General features: G+C 40.0%; 1 protein-coding gene across 5 annotated transcripts in view; it reads right to left on the bottom strand.

Annotated features, from left to right (window-relative positions):
- Nucleotides 1–11,914: 11,914 nt before the first annotated feature.
- ELOVL7 (ELOVL fatty acid elongase 7) overlaps nt 11,915–13,111 on the bottom strand; it is a 116,159-nt gene continuing 114,962 nt past the window's right edge. For all 5 annotated transcript variants that reach the window (XM_030193161.1, XM_030193160.1, XM_030193162.1 and 2 more), the window contains one exon: nt 11,915–13,019. In XM_030193161.1, the coding sequence (XP_030049021.1) occupies nt 12,813–13,019 (207 nt within the window). In that variant the 3' untranslated portion in view covers nt 11,915–12,812. The remainder of the gene's footprint in view (nt 13,020–13,111) is intronic.

The raw sequence follows: 13,111 nt of genomic DNA on the forward strand, positions 1-13,111 counted from the left end.
GGATGAATTTAGAGAGGATTGAGTAGGGGAGCATATTCCAGGTTCTGTCTTTATAGTCTTTATATTCTGATCTGGGTATGATTTCGAGTTTGTCAGGTCATTTGTGTAGGCTTGCTTAAAGGTGAGTTTTTAGCAGCTTCCGAAAGGGTAAAAGGTCATTGACTCTTCGAATAGTTCTTGGCAAGGTGTTCCAGAGTTGACTGCCCATAACGGAGAACTTTGTCTTACAGGGTGCAAAATATTTAAAGGTTAGACTCTGCTAAGCAAAATAATTTTTTCATCCCCTACAGCTGGTTGTAAAGATCCTGAGAACATTTATGGGAATATGATCCCCCTTATCCAGACAGGAGTATCAAGGGTTAAGAATGTAAGCAGAAAATAGAAAAGAATGGCCTAAGTAGCTTGTGACTTGTATATGTGATAAACAGATCCTGTACAGATGTCGGGGACAACAACACAGTACCAAGTATGGGATAAGCCCATCCTGCAGGGGACAAAGTCTTAATTTGCTTAGTCTTGAACTAATGCAATAATGTATAGGTAATCAGTATCTGTTTCCTGTTATCGCTTGCTTGCCTCATAATAACAATAGCTGAACTGCAAATCTTTGTAGAACAAGTGTCACAGATACTCAAATAAAAAGAAGCAAAATATAGAGGGCTAAAGAGCTCAAGTGAACATCTCTAATTGGGGAAATACTGTGAGCCTCTTCCTAAAGGCTTTTGCCAGTTAACTAATAGTTGTCTCTGTGTGTGATTTTCTCTTTCTTGGCCTCTCCCAGGGAAGGGAGGCAAAGAAATGAGCAGGTGTCATGAGCAAATGGCTTGTACATGCGACTTGGATCCCGGATCCCTCTTGGGAAGGGATACAAGTCACATCCATTCAGGGATCCACGTATCCACTCAGGTACAATCATGTGTTCTGGTTGTTCAAAGGAACATAATAAAGAACTGCTGCGGGATATACTAATAAATTTATTTATTAGGATTTAATTACTGCCTTTTTGAAGGTCTTCACTCAAGGCAGTGTACAGCAAGAATAAGTCAAAGATAAGCAATAAACAATTACAGCAGTAAAAATATTCAAACAATATGGTTGAGAGGCCACGAGTAAGGGTGGCCTGACCGATCGGGGTAATATTAGAGAGCTCCCCTGCCATGACTCTCAAGCCTAGAATGACAAAGGGGATTAAGTGGTTACAGTTTTCTCTGACTGGAACATTTTCCATAGAAAAACTGTCTGAGTGCCATGCGAGGTATCAGAAATGCCATGACTGGCATATTTTGTGCTGGTGGAGGGAAACCACACAAAATCTGGAAAGCGATAGAATAATGTCTAAGTGCCAGGCTGAGGAAGGCACTAAAGTTAGGAAACGAGAAGATAAAATTCACTGCTCTTCTGAATGACATTCATATTTCACTTGTGGTCCCCCTTGGACCTATCCACAGCATTTGTTGTTGTTTTTGTTAGCTAGGCTCACGCCGCTCACCGAGATTAGACTCTCTGAACTGTGCTTCAGTGGTTTTCCTCATTTCTTTCTATGCAGTCTTTTGTAGTTGGTATGGGTTCTCAAGTTTCTTCCCTGTACTTTTCAACCTGTGGTGTCCCACAGGGTTCAGTACTGTCACCCTTATTGTTGAATATTTTCTAAGTCCATTAGCCATTCTTGTACAATTCTTTAATATCAAATATTACATCTATGCAGACAATATCTTACTAGTTTATCCTACATCTCCTTTAAACATTGATCTGCAGCCTCTACAAGTTTTTCTTTTTGCAATGGCAGATCGGCTGTTCCAGAACAATCTGAAGTTAAACCCAGAAAAGTCAACATCATGCTGGATAGCAGGTCCATTACCTACCCCTTCCACTGTTCCTATACTTTTTGGCTTGCCACTCAAACCTGTTTTTTGTTACCTTGGAGTTTGGTTCGATTCACAGCTTTCTTTTGTTAAACATATTTCAGAAGTAATTAGACTTAGGTTTTTTTTCCACACTACGCTCTTTTATGTACTATCCTTTCTTCATTAGATTTTCAATCATTACATAGAGCACTACATGCACTGCTAATATCCCGTTTGGATTACTGTAACTTGATTTATGCAGGTATACCACAATCTCAGTTGAAAAGGTTCCAAACTCTTCAGAACTGTACTGTTCGTTTTTTTTGTTTTTTTTTTTATGACTAATAGGCAGGAACATGCAATCCCCTTTATTGCATCAGTTACACTGGCTTCCTATTAAATTCTATTATCTCTTTAAAATTCTTATTTTAGTTCCCAAGGTGTATTACTGTGGTACTCCTTTGTACTTATCTAATCTGATCATTCCATATACTCCTGCTTGTCAAATTGGATCCCTCGATTCACAGACTAGTTATACTCTACCCTAGGTATGTTAACTATTAGGGTACTGAACACTGCCTTTTTCTTGTTTGGCTCCTTCACTTTGGAATTCTGAGATGTCATTTCAAAAATTTAAAGCCCTTCTAAGAATTCTATTTTCAGCAAGCTTTTGATTCCGGTTAACAATGTGGTCCTTGGTACACAGATTGCAGGTTTGAAATGTGCGTGGTTATTATGTATGGTCTTGTATGATTGGTCGTCGTCTGTCCTATTTATAATGGAGCTGTTTTATTGTATCATTTTATTGTAAACCGCTCAGCTTCTTTTTTGGTATTTGGCACTATATCACATTTGTGCAAGGAATTAAATCCCCAATGATCAATACTAATGACTTAAACATAGTTTGAAAAGTGTAATAGCAATAGCATTAGACAGTCTAACTTGCTTTTTTTGTTTGTACCATTTGTTTAAAGTGAAGTGCTCTTCATGTGTATAAGTGATGAACAGTACAGTTGCACTAAAAGTTGTTTTTTCAGTGTTGCTGTTCTAGACATGAAATGGTATCTTATACCAAGTCTGCGTGCTTCTTTGTTTTTAATCTCTGCTTTGAAATTAATGCCCACATCCTGTTTTTTGTGACAGGAAAAGATAACAGAATTATAACACTACAAGGTCTGTTGGGAAAAGATTTAAAGATTTCAGTGTTGTATAGCTCTAGTATGGATGTTAAATTCTAAGCTATATTGTGATCTTTATATCTGATTCTAGATTTCAGTGTCTTGTTCTATTTTTGTCCAACTAAATTCTGAATTTCTGAATTCGTAAATTTTGTATAACTGTGTTTATATTTGTTTCTCCTTTTCCACACACAATAAAGCAAATATGCACCGTATTTTTGTCTGACATTTACTGTCACAAAGCAGATTATAGAGGTAGAAACGGGAATTAAATTTATGGGAATTGAAGAATTTTGTAAGCTGTCAAAAGTTTTGAAATTATATGAAAATTATCAAGAATTTACACCACACTTTAAATGTTCTGTATTGTTAAATTAGGATGTTCATGTAAGTCTAATTTGTCTTCCATGAATGAATTTGTGTCCATTTTCTTGTGGCATGTCCTGTGCACAGTTGTTTAATTCAGAAAGCCACAATGTCAGAGGTTTAAAGTTATGATTTGAATGGTATGGAGTGAAGCTGTAAAGAAGCTGGGGGACTTGAGAGTAAACTCCCATCCTTGGGGAAAATCTCTGTTGAAGGAATTGTCTATGTAGGAGCTATTGCTAAAAAATTTATTATGTTTATGGTTAAAGAAAAATGGTTTGAGAAACTTCTATTGTAACAAGAAACGTGATTTATTGTAATTTTGTAGTTGCCATTGTGAAGTCATGACAATATAATAGCAGCAAACTGACATAGCAAAGATAGGATGGATGTCAGCAAAACACAAATGATGCTATGTTAGGCAATATGTTTAGAAAGCAATAAAATCGCAATTTGATAAGAAGATATGAATAACAGAATACATAGGACAGATTGTAGCATCAGTAAGTGCTCATGGAGGAACTCTTCCCTTTTTAAAGAGCTGAGCGCTTGAACCCATCTCCCTAGGGGAAGAAGGGAAAAGATTCTATTCCTAGTACTTTCTAGTGCCCAAAAAGATAGGTCTAGGAAGGGATGAAATAATCCCCCTAAGAGCCCTGGACAAACATCTAGTCAGAGAAAAATACAGAATGATTTCTTTGGGCACCCTTCTTCCATGATTCATGCAAACAACTGGCTATGCTCTCTGGACTTAAAGGATGCTTACACTTGCATCCAGATACATCCAAGACAGAGGAGGTATCCCAGTATGTTCACAAAGTGTCTTGCATTAGTCGAAGCATTGCTACATAGACTGGGAGCACACGTTTCCCTATCTAGAGGATTAACTGGGGAAGAGCACAGCAAAGGAAGGTGCTCACAAAGTGATACAGAGAATTATTCAGGTGTTGGAGCTAATAGGGTTCATATTCAATTACCCAAAGACCCATCTGCTCCCAGTACAGCAATTGGAGTACATTGGAGCCTTGCCAGACCTGGTTCAAGCTCATGTCTACCTTCCTCACTTCAGAGCAGATGCATTCATTTGCATGATTTGTCAGGTTCACAGCAGCCAAGAGGTCACAGCTCAGCAAATGTTGAGGTGGTTAGGCCACATGGCAACCTTCGAAAACTAATCAAGAAATGTATTAAGTTATGTCCAATAAAAAAGGTATCATCTTATTTTCTTTTCCATGTTTTATTTTGTTTCATTTCTATTGATAAGGCCCACTGAATGCATAGCTCCTAAGCAGCTTCCAAGGAAGCAAATACTTCAAAGGGACTGTCAAGCTCTGTCTGCGTAATTAACACTCCATTGTTAATTGCTGCCAAAGACAAACTGGCTTTTTGTTTACTGAATAGCTAGAGAGCTCTGTAATCTTTCCTACTTTGAACAAGAATGTGCTTTTGCCTAGTAAACCAATGATCTTCATGCATCCTAGTAATCTGGGGAAGATGAAACAAACTCCCCCATCCACCTAGAAAAGGCAAAACACTTATCTAGTTATACCCACATGAATACTGCCTACCACCTTCACGTAACCCCTAAAACTACAACTAACAGACCACTACTTGGGCCTAGTGAAGGCCAGATCAGCCCATAAAAAGTTTCCTGTGATCCATGATGTCATCAGTGAATATCACCTAGACATTTTGGGAATAACTGAGACCTAGCTGGATGAAAGCAGAGGAGTACCATTAGCTGAACTATGCCCCATAGGATTCACTATCCTGAACCAACCAAGACAAGGGAAGCGGGATGGAGGAAGGGTAGCAGTCCTGATCCGAGAGACGAAAACTGTGCAGTGTATCCATCCCCCACCTGTCTAAGTCAGACTGTCTCCTAATCCAGATGGGAAATAAGGAACCAATGTGGCTGCTTGTGGTCAACAGAGCACCACACAACACCTCTGTGCAAGAACTGTTAAATCTTGTGACTGAGGTAATACTGTGTTACCCTAGGTTACTGATCATGGGAGACTAACCTACACATCAAAATTGCAGACACCACCACTGCTGCCTTCCTTGATACAATGAAAGCTCTAGAATTTAATCAGGTGATGAAATCTCCATCCCTTTCCATATGCTAGACTTGGTCTGCAAAAAGGTCAACATCTTTGAACACAAGGCTGGTGGCATCAAGTTAACATGGACTGATCATTTTCTAATCAAATTTTCTATTAAGGACTACATAAAACAGATGGGCCCAACCAAAGTTGAAAGGAAATTCAAAACAAAAACTTCCTAGAGGCCTTGTCCAACCCCCAAGGTGGATGAAAAGATGACAGTATCTGAACAGGCTGATATCTGGAATGTAAGCTTAGCAATGGCATTATAAAAAACAGCCCCTCTAAAGAAGGGCCTATGCACAAACGTTCCCCGTGGTTCTCCCCAGAACTTCAGGTCCCTAAATGTCAAGAATGCCATCTTGAAAGAAAATGGTGAAAGTCTCACCTAGCTGGAAGACAGGCTCAACTGTAAGAAACACATGGCAATGTCTGAACAGGCTGACATCTGGAATGTAAGCTTAGCAATGGCATTATAAAAAACAGCCCCTCTAAAGAATGGCCTATGTACAAACGTTCCCCGTGGTTCTCTCCAGAACTTCAGGTCCCTAAATGTCAAGAATGCCATCTTGAAAGAAAATGGTGAAAGTCTCACCTAGCTGGAAGACAGGCTCAACTGTAAGAAACGCATGGCAATGTCTGAACAGGCTGACATCTGGAATGTAAAACAGCCCCTCTAAAGAAGGGCCTATGCACAAACGTTCCCCATGGTTCTCCCCAGAACTTCAGGTCCCTAAATGTCAAGAATGCCATCTTGAAAGAAAATGGTGAAAATCTCACCTAGCTGGAAGACAGGCTCAACTGTAAGAAACGCATGGCAATGTACCACCAGGACTTAATAGCCAAAAAAAAACATTTTTTCTCTCAACACATTCAACAAGCTGCAAAATCAACCAAGCAACTATTTAAAATAGTATACAGCCTACTACAAACCCCACAACAGAAACAGCCTTCCCCCGTCACAACTAACCAGCAATTATTTTGCCACATAGTTTGCCAACAAAATTAAAGTTCTCCATCAGGACTTAGACAGACCCATCGAAGCTCCCACCAGCTGAGGAGAACACTTCTCCCCCACCAACCATCTGGGACTCATTTAACCCGATCAGAGAGGAATCTCTTGAAAACAAATCCTGAAAGGTCTACGGCCTACAGCCTGCCCTGTTGACCCCTGCCCAGCAAAAATAGTATGAGCGAGCACAGGCCTCGTTGAAGGGGCCACTAAAATTGCTTACTCCTCTTGTACAAGGGCAGCTGCCAACAACACTAAAAAGAGCTCTGATGCGCCCCCTACTGAAGAGAGCTCCATTTACCAGGCCAAGCTCAAAAACTACCTGCCAGTCTCAACATTCCTTTCTTCACAAAACATATGGAACAGACTGCCTGCATTCAACTCAGTGACTGGCTGATTGAAAGTAATTGGCCAGACCCATGTCACTCTGGCTTCAGACCTGGGTCTGAAACAGAGACAGTTTTTGTGTCCCTTCTTGATGATCTGCACAGAAACTATGACAGGGGTTCTAACCGCAACTCGGGAATGGGCAAACAATAGCAAAACATTCTTTGGGTACGTTAACACAAGTGGACAATTACCCAACTTCAAAATACCTTTTGGGAAGTATGAACTCCCCCTAAAATCACAGGTCAGGAATCTTGGGATACTGGTGGAATCATCACTCACTCTGATCCTGCAAATTTCAAACAGCCAGCTACAAAATCTCTCTCCATATATTGATAAGTCTGATCACAATGGTCCATGCCATAACATCATGACTAGACTACTGTAATGTCCTGTACACTAATCAAAGCAAAAAGAAAGAGTTTGTATCAGCTCCAACTAATTCATAATGGTGCAGCACAACTGATAGAAAGCTGCAAGTGGCGTGACCACATCACACCCTTCCTGCAAAAACTACATTGGCTACCAGTACCTTACAGGGCTAAGTTTAAAATTGATTTTCAGGGTCCTCAGACAAAATGGGCCAGAGTACTTAAAGAATAAGTTAGCCCTTTACACACCTTTGAGATCTCTAAGGTCTTCTCAAGAAGCATCACAATCTGTACCCTCAACCAAAGAAATTGTATGATGCGATACCGACTAGCAAGCCCCCACGCTCTGGAATTTACTCCCACAGGGACTACATCTAACAGAAGACTACCTCTACTTCAGGAAGCAGGTGAAAGCTTGGCTTTTTTTTCCCAAGCCTTTAATACATAGGATGGCTCACTGTACACTACTCTGCACCTGGACTAGCTTGCTACACACACTGTAACTTAGACCAGTTCCTTATATCTTTAAGTGTATAAAGAACATGCTTTGAGTTTAGCCACCCATCTATTTATCCAAACTGACTCTGTACCACTCATCTTGTCCCCATCTATGTTTCTGCACTTGGCCCCTCAGTTACATGGTAAGTTGCATTGTAGAATATCATCATCATATCTGTTATTTGAATGTTCTAATGCTTGCTTATTAGATGTTTCAATAATATCATGCTGACATAGCTGTTTGAATTTCAGTGCTGTTAAATGTGTATATTTGATACTGTTTCATGGTAGTCCTAGTATTAGGTTTTAATTTGTTGATCTTGAGTTTCTTTTATTAACATTTTCTATACTGCTCTTAGTAAACACAAATCAGAGCGGTTTATAGAAATAAAATTCAGGGTAGGAAAGGAACACCAATTTACATAGGACAGAAATAGGAGTTCTCACCTACATAAACATTCATTCAGGGAAGTCTAAGAGGGGAGTGGTATAGGAAAGGTAAAAGTTAAACTACAGGGGGAAGTATGGATGGTGTAAGGGGAAATTAAGGATAAAAGGAGGGGGGGAGCTGCTGTGCCATTAACTCTTCCACTACATCCCTTATTGCTAAATTGAAGGAAAGGCCAAGTTAAAAAGATGGTTCTTGAGGGCTATAGGTAACAAAGAGAGATCTCTGCTCTGAGGGAACGGGGCAGGGAATTCCAGAGTGAAGATGCAAGGAAGAAAAATGCAGTACTTTGAGTTTTTTTCCCCATCTGTTTATATTTGGTCATTATTATTGTTATGCTATTTATATTAAACTTTACCCACTGTACACCATTTTGGGTGAATCTCTTCATAAAGGCAGTTAATAAATCCCAATAAATAATAATGGCAACAGCTTGTTTTTGGTGAATCTGGTGGCTAGGGATTCCCACATGTGAGAAGGTAATGTCCTGCTTTTCTCTGGAGAAAACAAAGTTACTCACCTGTAGCAGATGTTGTCCAAGGATAGGAGAACATACATGCCATATATCTCTATGCTTTTTTTTTTTTAGCCAGCTGCAGGTTTTGCATGACTTGGGCAGGCAGGAAGGCACTTATATGAGCTGTGGGGGTCTGCCAAAGGCTTCTAGAAACAATAGAACTCTAGGCAGCATTCACACTGAAACATCATCCACACATGTGAAAATGTATGTCCTGCTGTCCTCAGAGAACATCTGCTACACCTGAGTGACTTCGCTTTAGACACCTATCAAAACAGGGTGACAAATATTGTATTCCCTATGTAACATTAAATCATGGGTAGAGGGGGGCAACGGGGAACATTTCCTCCCTCCCCCACAGATTTCATAGCCACTGATGCCATTCCCCTCCACACAGGGGCAGACTGACTATTCGGGCCACTGGGAAGATGCTGAAGGTCCCAAGGAACAGGAGGCCCCTACCACATGATCTAGGATGATCTCACCATCTATCACCTCCCCCCCCCCAAATCTGGCATCTGTCCCTCCAATTCCCTACCTCCACCTGGGGTTCACCATCTCTTGCTCTCTTCAATATCTCCTCCTCTATCTACCCCCTCCCCCGGTCTACTGTACAACTTGTCTTCTAGAGGTCCCCAGCAGCAGGGATACATATACACTGCCTGTGTCCTGGACGTTTCCCTCTGACCTGGTGTGCCCATGCAGAAACAGGCAGTTGGATCTAAACAAAAACTTAGGAGCAGGACATAGGCAGTGTATGTATATCACTGCTGATGCCAGAGACCTCTAGAAGAGAAGTTTCAAGATAGACTACAGGATGAACGGGAAAGGGAGGAAGATAAAAGGAAAAAGATGGCACAGGGAGATGCTGGGAGATGGAAGGGGAAGAACAGGCAGTTGTCAGGCTACAAGGATAAGAGGGAAAGGGAGAGATGCTGGAGGGAGGGAATATTATAGTAATGGTGGAACCATGTGAGAGGGCATGGGGATTGTTGAGATGAATGAGAACAAGAAGAGTGAGTACAGATGATAGAAATGTGGTAATGGGAAGTAAATGAAAGACAGAAGGGAATAGGAGGCTGGTGTTAGGAATAAGATGGAAATAGGAGAGCTAGGTGGTGAGACGGGAAGATGGAAAGTTAATAGGTAGGTGAAATGTAAAAAGGAGATGGAGAATTACAGGATTAGAAAGCGAATGAAATTTGAGTAGACAGGCAGAAAAGAAATAGCTAAAAGAGAAAGATCAATATATCAGATGGTTGTAGGGAGGGAATGGAACAAGAGAGGAGAAATAACAAATGCACAGCAACTCCTGGAAAGAATTAGCAGAAAAGAAATCTGGGACCAACATGATAGAAAAATAAAATATCTGGATAACAAAGTTAGAAAAAAGTGTTTTATTTGAATTCATTAACTGGAATATATGAGTTGGGCAATGTGTACCACAGATGTCTTTGTAGTATGATTAGCATAAGAGGAAATGCATTTTTGTTTGTTATTCTCCCAGTGTTGTTGTATATGCCAGTTTGACTTCTTGGGATCCCTAGTTCAATTTTTGTTCATATTTCTAATTTGGTGAGGGATCTTTCTGTGTTTTGCATGTGACTGAGGTATGGTATTCTGTTTGCATGTAGTTAATGTATAGAGATCTGTAGCAAACAGAACACCATACTCAGTTACATGCAAAACACAGAATTCCAAGTGTTTTACTTGTAGTAAGGTGTTGTTGGTGTTAGGGCCCAGTGTAAAATTTGTGGTGCTACCTATCACAGCTTTTGTGTGTGTGTGTTTGTGTGTGTGTGTATACAGGGCCGGTCTTAGGCAGGGCGACCAGGCGGCCGCAAAGGGCCCGCGCCTAAGGGGGCCCCACTCATCGTGCCTCAACTCCGCCTCAGGACTGGCATCGCGTCACTTAACCTCTCTCCAGCCATAGGCAGATAAGGCATTCCTGCTACCTTGTACACTGTAGCACTGTGCTGGATCTTTTCTTAATATTTTCCTTATTTTCTCCTTTGTTATGAGAATTGGAACTACTAATTGTAGTGGACTTGAACTGAATAATTTCTGGGGAGGGGAGGTTTCATGATGATAGCATTGTGCTTATTATTTCAACCAGTTTTTTGTACAAGTTTAGCTTCATTTGTCTTTATTTGAAATTTCATAAATAAAAAAAATTTCTAAAAATGGAATAATCTTATCAATGGGGTGGAGCGGAGCTAGGGTGGGGCGGGGCTAGGGTGGGGCCCCACCAAATTGGTCTGCACAGGGCCCCGCACTTGCTAAGACCGGCCCTGTGTGTACATATATATGTTTGACAGCAGTACTAATCCTATGATTCAATATATATGTAAACAAGCATAAGAGTTAGGATTTTTTTCCAGGTTTTGTATTTTATAATGTGCCTGGCAGGGAAGAGATTTATTTTACTATTGGTGACTTCCATAGAAAAAATGATAAAACATTTGTGAGGAACTTGTACTCAATGTCACACAGGCAAGCATTATCCATCTAGTGTGTCCGAGCTGAAGAAAGATTGAGAACTATTGCACTAGAGCCTCAGCAGCATTTAGTGTACCTGAATGTAACTCACCTTCATCTACTACAGAGTCACCAGATTCCTGCCCTCTCTCCCTCTTAAATGTATAGAAATACTTTTATGGGCTGCTGCCCCCTTCCTGTTTTTAAAAGTGTTTGCCTTGCCACCCGCCCCCTTCCCGCCGTCTTTTCATATTTTAAAATGTATAAAACTACCTCTTGCTTACACTTTTTGTCTATTTTCATAAACATGAAGGGATTGTGGCAGAGAAGACACAAAGCAGTGGTGACTGCAATAATTATTGATCTAAACTAGATGCATTTGAGGAACAAGTGTGCGTGTTTTGGACTGTGTATCTCTGATGCCAATGTTATGGTGGTTAAAATCTTTAAACAATTTAAGAGATTAGAACAAAAAAAAAACCCACCACTCACTGTAATCCAAAACATTCTGTTGGGTAACGCAAACATTTCTTTGCCCTGCCTTGGAAAAATTCCTCCCAGCACCCATGCACTAAATTGAAAGCTTTACTCCCATCTTATATTATACTTCAGGATCTAAACTGATTCTTCTCAGTGTGTGGAAGCTTCCTAGGCAATACAGAAAAAGGATCATAAAACAAACAAAGCCATTTAAAGACAGAAGTCTTTGTGATAAGTTTATTATACAGCTGTTTACTCACATTCTTTCAGTCATTTTAGTATATGAAATTCGAAAGCACTAGTTCTCAACTCAGTCTTTGGAACACATCCCGCAAGTCAGGTTTTCAGGATACCTACAATGAATATGCATATGAGAGATTTGCATACAGTAGAGGTAGTGCATATTCATTATGGATACCCTGAAAATCTGACTGGCTGGGTGTGTCCCATGGACTGGGTTGAGCACATATGGTTTAAAGTGAGAAAAGTTTATAGTATGGAAATTGCAATGACATTCCTAATTTACAAACATGCATCCCAAGATCACACCCAGTGCCTAAACAAGTATTTTAAACCTACCAATATCATCCATGCATAATGGCAAGAAAGCTAAGCAACCAGTTCTTATAAGTATTATTTTACTTTTAATAGTAAATGCTGAGGCTTTATCACAAACATATCATGTCTATAAGGAAGACAATCATGCTTTTATTTATAAGGCTTGTATTTGTAACCTGCAAGCTCAGCAGCTCAATATATTAATTAGCCCAGTCTGTTGCATATTTCCCATAGTGCTCAAAGGATTTGTTCATACTTATCATATGCATCTATGAGTTAAGTGGCATCTTGCTTAACAGTACTTCATATGTTGGGGGAAGGGGTTTACAGTACAAATAGGTGATCAAGTCTTAGATGTGTGACATGTAGCTTACAGAACCACAATTACCTGTATCAGTAAATTGTCCTATCTTCAAAACCCCAAATAACTTATGGTAAAAATACAGGGTCTTTATGTCTTGAAAAAAATAGTACAAAAGTACACAGTGTACCATAGTCCTAAATATACTGATTGTCAGTTAGTGCAAGGTACCAGTGTGTAGTTTGTTCAAATAGTCTTCATGGGTAGGGTCAATGGCCTTTGGTCTTGAACTCACTTTTGCTACTCTTGGGCAGTCGCTGCCCTTTGGTATAAGCTTGATACCAAAAGTTGAGAAAAAGAATTAAAAACATGAACGCATATGCCCAAATAACATACAGGAAGACTGGAAACTGGTACTGGCAATTTTCCATAAAAAAGAACTGCGCAATGTGAGTAGTAATCATCACAAACTGGATCTGAAAGAAACAAGAAAAAAGTGTTATGCACCTGGGTTTTACCATTAAGAAAATTATATAGATTGTTCATTTCAGTAAAGTGAAGTGTCTTA

This window comes from Microcaecilia unicolor, chromosome 2 (assembly GCF_901765095.1).
Source record: "Microcaecilia unicolor chromosome 2, aMicUni1.1, whole genome shotgun sequence".
Taxonomy (NCBI): Eukaryota; Metazoa; Chordata; class Amphibia; order Gymnophiona; family Siphonopidae; genus Microcaecilia; species Microcaecilia unicolor.